Below are 8,025 nucleotides of genomic sequence, written 5' to 3' on the forward strand. Positions count from 1 at the left end.
TGCAGGCTTTATGATGAACTTTCCACTCTGCGTCTCGCTCTCTCAGCATCGTGGGGGCGGTCCGCACCGGCTGGTACATGCTCTACGTGCTCTCCTCCGGGGGCTTCAGGAGGTCCATCTGTGACCAGGGCTTCTACCACGCTCCCGTCTCCAAGTTCTGGGCCTACGCCTTCGTCCTCAGCAAGGCTCCGGAGCTCGGTAAGCCCTCCCCTCTGACCCCCGACCTCTGGGTCGTCCATCATCTGCTGACTGTTGGATGGATTGTACTCTCCCTAAAATACCTTCAGACTCCATGTTCCTTCGGAACTTTCTAACCCCTACCTGCTCTTGGCTGAGCTGTCTGTACTGTCTACCCTTGCTGAGCGGACTGTACTGTCTAACCCCTACCTGCTCCTGGCTGACCCGTCTGTGCCGTCCATCCCCAGGCGACACCTTGTTCATCGTGCTCCGTAAGCAGCGCCTCATCTTCCTCCACTGGTACCACCACATCACGGTGCTGCTCTACTCCTGGTACTCCTACAAGGACACGGTGGCGGGCGGCGGCTGGTTCATGACCATGAACTTCTCGGTGCACGCGCTCATGTACTCGTACTACGCGGCGCGCGCGGCGGGCGTCCGTGTGCCGCGCCCGCTGGCCATGCTGATCACCAGCGCCCAGATCAGCCAGATGCTGATGGGCGTGACTGTGAGCGCGCTGGTGTACCGCTGGATGCAGAGCGGGGACTGCCCCTCCCACCTGGACAACATCGTGTGGGCCTCGCTCATGTACTTCAGCTACCTGGTGCTGTTCACCCAGTTCTTCTACCAGACCTACCTGAGGGGCCGCGCGCCCCCCAAGAGCCCCAAGAGCCCCAAGAGCCCCAAGACCTCCAAGCTGGACTAGGGCCCGCGGGGCGGGGGGGCCCCAGGGGCCGGGAGGGGACCTCACCTTTTTTAAAGAATCTCTCCAACCAGCGAGGTGCTGCGGGACCAGTCTGGTTGGAACCGGTTCTGCAGTATACCAGTTTTATAGCCATGCCTTTTTTAGCAGTGTCAGGTCTGCTGGGTTCACCTGCCATGAAGACGCGCACCCTTCCTGCCTCACCACCCCCCCAGTGGGGGTGGGACGTTGCATCATTCACCCACCCACATTCCAGACTCATGGCCTCATTGAAGTGTTTCTTGGCAACCGAGCGATGCTGCGTTACCCGGGGAACCGGTCGGACCGGTGCGGCGGCTGAGGAGTGCTGAGAGGAGGGGGCGGAGCCTGCAGGCGCTCTCAGGGCGAGGCGCCGGCTCTCGGTCCGCCGGTTCTTCGACATCCCTGAGCTCTCTGGGTGGAGTCCCGTTTCGGGTCGTCCCGACACGGAGGTGGACGCTGGTTGATCCGTTAGCGTGTTCTGAAGAGCTGGGACTTCTCCCCGGGCTCACGTCAGTCCTTATGTTTGTTTTCTAAATCTTTAATAATTTATTCAGTGGCTACTCGGGGTACCGCTCATCACTGCCCTCTCGTGGGCCGCTGTGTTCCGCTCATCACTGCCCTCTAGTGGGCATTTTTTTTAAAACGATACACAATCTACTACCTCAACTATGGACCGATTTTAATGGTTCTAAGTAAGGAACACATTCAGAATTTTGGTGTGATAAATGTTTACTAAGAGTTGTTCACACGTTTTTGGAGAGATAATTTACACATCTTGCTGGTAAAATCTTTCCAAAAGTCAAATGGAGAATATACTGGTCTTTATAAAGGACCTGGTTGGCTGGGGGGGGGTTGTTCCCTAGAGAAGATTTAATCAGAATGTTAACTGTCTGCACTGTAAAACTACCAAGTATGACAACAAACAAGTATTGAAGAGCAATGGAAGGCCGGCCACACGGCCCGACTTTAGCTTGTTGAATGTAACCAAGGTTATGAATGAAGCAATCTGAGATCAAGCTCCTGTTACATTTTATTTAAAGTTTGGAAACTATTTTAATGTTTTGAAAAAAAAAAAAGTAATAAAGAACATTTGAGTGTAAAGCTTGGCACCAATCTCCGGCTCATTGATCTGCAATGTGTTTATTCAAGTGCAATAATGTGACAAACAGTTTTAATTGAGGTCATGAGATGCATATGTATCCAAGCTACAGTCCACCCAGCAGGGGGCCGGAGGTAGACGACCACCAGGTCTGGGGTCAAGGCAGAGGTCACTTGGGGAACAGTATCGGTCCAGTGGTCAAACTGTCGCCACAATTTGAGCTCTGAACCTGAGGAGGTCAGAGCCGTCTCCACGACGACCGACTGCTGGGTCACGGGCGGTCTGGGTCTCTCCCGGGTCAGGGGGCGGTCTGGCCCATGTCCCTCCAGCTCTTCCACAGCAGCAGGTCCTTGCTCTTGCCCAGCACCACGGCGATGCGCGGCAGGCGGCAGCCGTTGAACTGACCCACGCCCGCGTCCCGGCCCAGGGCCACCAGCATGGTCACGCTGCCTAGCAATACAACACAGTTACCTAGCAACACGGTGCAGTGAATAGCAACACAACGCAGGGCTAAGTCAACGTCGGGAGATAGATGCTACCTGTGTGAGTTAGCGCTGGGAGCTAGATGCTACCTGTGTGAGTTAGCGCTGGGAGATAGATGCTACCTTGGTGAGTTAGCGCTGGGAGATAGATGCTACCTTGGTGAGTTAACGATTGGTAGCTTGTTGCTTCCTGTGTGAGTTAGCGCTGGGAGCTAGATGCTACCTGTGTGAGTTAGCGCTGGGAGATAGATGCTACCTTGGTGAGTTAACGATTGGGAGCTTGTTGCTACCTGTGTGAGTTAGCGATGGGAGCTAGATGCTACCTGTGTGAGAGAGTGCTGGGAGCTAGATGCTACCTGTGTGAGTTAGTGATGGGAGCTAGATGCTACCTGTGTGAGATAGTGCTGGGAGCTACCTGTGCTGTAGGTACACAGATCCTTCCCTGATAGGCTGTTGGTGATGTTGCTAACGGCGATGGCGGCGTGGAGCCCGGCGTGGTACGCCATCTTCGGCTCTTGGATGTTGGCGCAGTCTCCGATGGCGTAGATGTTTGGGTGCGACCCCACCTGGAGGTGGGGGTTCACCTTCAGAGATCCATCCTCTGCTACCCAGTCGGCTGGAGAAGAACAAGGAGTTCAGTATTAGATCCTCATCAGGGACCTTCTCTAGGGGTCTGGGGGGGGGGCGTAGGTCTAGACTCACCCAGTGTGTGTTCTGGGGGGTGGTGGTATAGACTGGCTGTGGGGTCTGGGGGATGGTGGTCTAGCCTTACCCAGGCTTGGGGGGTCTGGGGGGGTGGTGGTCTAGACTCACCCAGTGTGGGGTCCGGGGGGGTGGTGGTCTAGACTCACCCAGAATGGGGTCTAGGGGGGTGGTGGTCTAGACTCACCCAGAGTGGGGTCTAGGGGGGCGGTGGTCTAGACTCACCCAGTGTGGGGTCTGGGGGGTGGTGGTCTAGCCTCACCCAGTGTGTGTTCTGGGGGGTGGTGGTCTAGACTCACCCAGGCCGGATGCGTAGGCAGCAGAGTTGGCCCTCTGCCCGGTGCAGCTGATGACCAGGTCGGCCCTGATCTCCGTGCCCTGGTCTGTAGTCAGAAGCTGGTTCCTCCGGGTCACGTTAAGCTCCACCCCCTCCATGCCCAACAGCTTCTGGCCTGCCCGGAGCCAGAGAGAAGGACTCATTCACCACGGCCTTCAGACAGACACTGGTGGTGATCAGGGGTCTAAAGCCCCGCCACAAGGTCTCACCCAGAACCAGCTCCACCCCCTTCTCCATCAGGACCTCCTTCGCCTGCTGCCTGACGCTGGCAAGCAGGCCCGGGTCGGCCAGGGGGATCCGGGAATGGACCAGGACCACCTGCCGGGAGAAACACCTTTAGGACCCTCAAGAACACATAGAGCTGTAGGGGGTACAGACTACATCCTGGGGCTGGAGAACCAGACCTATAGAGGGGTACAGACTACATCCTGGGGCTGGAGAACCAGACCTATAGAGGGGTACAGACTACATCCTGGGGTTGGAGGACCAGACCTATGGAGGGGTACAGACTACATCCTGGGGCTGGAGAACCAGACCTATAGAGGGGTACAGACTACATCCTGGGGCTGGAGAACCAGACCTATAGAGGGGTACAGACTACATCCTGGGGCTGGAGAACCAGACCTATAGAGGGGTACAGACTACGTCCTGGGGCGGGAGAACCAGACCTATAGAGGGGTACAGACTACGTCCTGGGGCGGGAGGACCATTCATACCTTCTTGTCTGGGAACTCCGTCTTGATCTCGGCAGCCATCTCCACTCCCGTCACCCCCCCACCCACCACCAGAACCGACCCCGCGGCCTGGATCTACACACACACACACACACACACACACACACACACACACACACACACACACACACACACACACACACACACACACACACACACACACACACACACACACACACACACACACTTACTCTTACACTTAGGGAAGACTTAAAGCTAGTGTTTACAGTATTTGATGGCTGGTTTGTATGGGCTAGTGTGTCCTTGGGATGGTGTATCCTTGGGCTAGTGTTTGGGGCTAATCCCCAGGCGTGGGGCTAGTTTGTAGGGTGTGGTTGGTGTCTCCGGGGCTGCGGGCTACGTCACCTGCTGGAGGAGGTCCTGGTACCTCTGGACGGCGGTCTGGGTGGAGGAGGGGCTGGTGTACTTCCCCGGGAAGGGGCCCTCCGTACCGGTGCAGAGGATCAGGTGGGAGTAGAGTACCTCCTGGAAGACACCCTCCCTAATCAATCCTTCATTCAGATCCCCAATCAATCAATCAATCAATCAATCAATCAATCAAACAATCAATAATTCCATCCTTCAGATCTTCCTCCTCCACCCCACCCACCTGCCCGTCCTCCAACACCACCCTCTGTCCCTCTGGCTCCACCAGCACCACCCGTCCCTGGGTGAAGCTCTCTCCAAACGTCTCTGCATAGGGGATGAAGGTCTTCTGGGCAAAGCCTGAGGAACAGCCCATAATAACCATCATCATCATTGCATGTTGAGGGTGAACAGCCCATAATAATCGCATCGTCGTCATGTTGAGGATGAACAACCCAGAATAACCATCATCATGAAGATGAATGATGGTCAATGTGGCCCGGGAAAGGGAAGTCTGGGGCCCCCTGCTTGAGCTGCTCCCCCCGCGACCCGACCCCGGATAAGCGGAAGAAAATGAGATGAGATGAAGATGAACAGCCCATAATATGGTGTGCTGCATCCATCTGTAATAACATGAGTAACATCCGTTTATAACGTCATTCCAGATCCCGTTTGGCCAGATGACTACACCGGCGTTTTTCATCACGCAAAATATCAGTAACGTAGGATTGAAAATAGGCAGCTGATATGCAAATAAATAATCAGTAACAACACATTACTATATCATCATCGTTGATATAACTACCGTCCTGCACGGAGGCGCGCAGCGCGCCGACGTTGTGATGGAACGCGTCTTTGAGGTCGATGAGGGTGAACGTGACACCGCTGGACTTCAGCTGCTGGGCGGCCGCGATGCCTCCGAACCCCCCGCCGATCACCACCACATGGACCCCCTCCGGCACGGAGCCCTGGGCCCCCATCACAGCGTCCCGGCGCGGACACAAACACTCAGCTCGGGGGAACTGGCGGCGCTTCGGGAGGAACCAGAAAGCAGATTCCCGAACTAACTTCCCGCTGTCAGACCTCCTGCAGGAGGACGTGTTGGAGTCCTTCTGGGTCTCGTTGGAGCTTTGGAAAGTTCTGCATCAGACACCCACGGGCCGTGGGCGCTTCTGCGTGGGTGAAAGGTTTGACCAGGATATCAGCTGACGAAAGAAGGTTTCATAACTCGCTGTTACCTCATAACTCGCTTCCGATGACCCCGAGTTATCGCTGTTTTCTTCAATGTTTACCTTCCTGTTCAGTTCCGTGACGTCACTGTAAATATCCACGCCCACTGATGCTGGTTCGACCAATCTGCTATGACTTGGCCCCACACCACACATACCTCTGATGCATGTCAAGTATTTGTAACGAAGTCTTACATTGGCAGTGTTAAAATATCAATTGAATGCACCAATATGCAGATGTACACACGTATTCAATTGAAAATAATAAATAACTCTATGTATCAATAAGAATTATTCAACTTCATTCAGAATAACATTTGGCACTTTTTTTTCTTTTACTTTTAGGATTAGTGATCGTTTAATCAAAGACATAATCCATTATTTAAATGAACAAATAAAGGCGCCTGTAAACAGCCCACGCCCCCTGGTGGCGGACCTCCGACCTGCTGTTAACAGCTCCCGCTCCCTGGTGGTGTACCTCCGCCCTGCTGTAAACAACCCACGGCCCCTGGTGGCGGACCTCGGCAGCGCAGTGTCACTGGATCATACGGTCCTCTCACCCCTGATGATAGGGGAAGTATTGTTTCAGAACTCAGATCAGGTAACCATTTATTTAACTCATGATGGTTTCAGTAATCCCATTGTTACTAAGGGCCTGAGAAGCTTAATTAGTTATAATATCATGTCTATGACTTGCAGACAGGACAGAAGGGACTTGAGTAGCAGCTCTCAGCACAATGGGTCAAGGGGCAGCATAATGGTGGTGATGTTGTTCAGGAGTCGGACGCATCATACCTTGGTCTTTTACTATGCACAAGGTATACGTCTCGTTTCTGAAGATCTAGTGTTGACAGGATGATGCCGGTTCTCTTGTCCACGTTGTGCCTTTTTCATGAAGAGGAGAACCGTCCGCACACAGCGTTTCTTTGTCCTGAGGACATTTCACCGTGAGGTGTGTAGTAATCTGTTCAATGACTCCATTATAACTGAATCCTCTCAATACAGAGGCTGTTGGGATCATTTGCTCCCTTCAGAAGGTTGTTCAGTTCAGAACATTGGGACATATCTCCACTCCTCACTGATGCCTCACAATGTAGACAGACTTGTTATATTGACTGGTTGACATTTTAAGAGGCATATCTACCTCTCTCATCTTGCGTAAAGAAAACACAGAAAGATGTGTTCAAAGATTGTGAAGTAAGAGAAGACGAGATACTGATCGTCTCTCGGTTCAGTGTCTGATTCATGAAACATGTTCCCTTCCTGTTTTTCAACAGGTGATATTTGTTGTTCTATTTCCTCCTGTATCTGTTAAATTAGTGCGGTCTACATTTGAATTGAAAACAAATCTGGAGAGAATCGGCATCTCAATTCTAAGCTAGAAAATTGTGATTCTTATTTGATCAAGAATCATGCAGCCAGTGTCTATTTTAATCTAAACAAAAACTAGAAGAAAACGTTGTACTGTGTATAGGTGGAGGTTCATAGATGGGTGGAGTAGTTTGGTGATAGTTGAACTGTGAACAGATGGATGTACATAGAAGGGTGAAACATTCACCTCATAAACCATGACACACTGCTCTCATGAAAGTACTCATTGTAAGGAGGCTATATGCCTATTTGCTTTATTTAAGTTCATATTTTATGATGATGTTCGGATTTTCATAAGTAAAATAATATAATTGTAAATTGTGTTCATTTCAAATATATAGAACGCATGCGCACATTTAGTTACTTTATTTGAAGTGTGAGAGGAACTTAATTGTGTTAACTACCTTTATACCACGGTCTGGGGGAATACTCAATTCTGATTGGCTGCAGGGTGTGCATTAACTTTTTAAGACTCGATAAGTAGATTGACGAACACAGAGATTGTGCCATCCGTCAACAACACGCAAGCTCTGTGTTCGCCAATCGAGTCCCTGATAGACTTACAAAGTTATCAATGCCTCGTTTTATACGTTAAGACCTTTATTATACTACCAAAGAAGTGTCGGGCTACTTCAAGCCTTAGAGTGGTTTAATATAACGATTTAGTTTTTACCATAACACATGCCCCCATTGTGCCAAGTTTATAGCGTTTTGGTAGAATCGGCTAAAAACAGCCAACTTAAGAATGCGTCTATGCACGCTTTTTTGCTCCCAAACAAACATTCCAACTCGTTATCATACTAA

The 8,025-nt window shown here is 51.7% G+C and overlaps 2 protein-coding genes and 1 long non-coding RNA gene across 5 annotated transcripts in view; 1 reads left to right on the forward strand and 2 right to left on the reverse strand.

The window, feature by feature from the left end:
• LOC132473037 (elongation of very long chain fatty acids protein 6-like) overlaps positions 1–2,002 on the forward strand; it is a 3,233-nt gene extending 1,231 nt beyond the window's left edge. The window contains exons 3-4 of the mRNA XM_060072965.1: positions 47–198; positions 426–2,002. Coding sequence (XP_059928948.1) covers positions 47–198; positions 426–883 — 610 coding nt within the window. The 3' untranslated portion in view covers positions 884–2,002. The remainder of the gene's footprint in view (positions 1–46; positions 199–425) is intronic.
• aifm2 (apoptosis inducing factor mitochondria associated 2) lies at positions 1,914–5,646 on the reverse strand. Of its 2 annotated transcripts, XM_060072963.1 has the most exons (8): positions 5,427–5,646; positions 4,866–4,981; positions 4,622–4,741; positions 4,238–4,330; positions 3,731–3,839; positions 3,484–3,636; positions 2,898–3,098; positions 1,914–2,450 (listed from the first exon to the last, which is right to left on the reverse strand). In XM_060072963.1, exons 1-8 carry the CDS (start codon positions 5,599–5,601, stop codon positions 2,299–2,301), a joined length of 1,119 nt encoding a protein of 372 aa, XP_059928946.1. In that variant the 5' UTR covers positions 5,602–5,646; the 3' UTR covers positions 1,914–2,298. The 2 variants fall into 2 exon arrangements, with proteins under 2 accessions (XP_059928946.1, XP_059928947.1); XM_060072964.1 differs by lacking the exon at positions 4,238–4,330.
• Positions 2,567–2,900, reverse strand: LOC132473038 (uncharacterized). 2 transcript variants are annotated; one of them, XR_009529243.1, is made up of 2 exons: positions 2,773–2,900; positions 2,567–2,705 (listed from the first exon to the last, which is right to left on the reverse strand). It is a non-coding gene; the product is annotated as an uncharacterized LOC132473038 (long non-coding RNA). The 2 variants fall into 2 exon arrangements; XR_009529242.1 differs by having other exon boundaries at positions 2,567–2,738; positions 2,773–2,890.
• Positions 5,647–8,025: the final 2,379 nt, after the last annotated feature.

This window comes from Gadus macrocephalus, chromosome 15 (assembly GCF_031168955.1).
Source record: "Gadus macrocephalus chromosome 15, ASM3116895v1".
Lineage (NCBI taxonomy): Eukaryota > Metazoa > Chordata > Actinopteri > Gadiformes > Gadidae > Gadus > Gadus macrocephalus.

Excerpts from the sequence above, each read along its gene's own strand:
- aifm2 (XM_060072963.1), bottom strand. The coding sequence starts at position 5,601 with ATGGGGGCCCAGGGCTCCGTGCCGGAGGGGGTCCATGTGGTGGTGATC. Across the intron at positions 4,742-4,865 it reads TGGTGTTGGAGGACGGGCAG|GAGGTACTCTACTCCCACCT; the intron begins GTGGGTGGGGTG and ends GGTGTCTTCCAG. Across the intron at positions 2,451-2,897 it reads TCTGTGTACCTACAGCACAG|GCAGCGTGACCATGCTGGTG; the intron begins GTAGCTCCCAGC and ends TTGTATTGCTAG.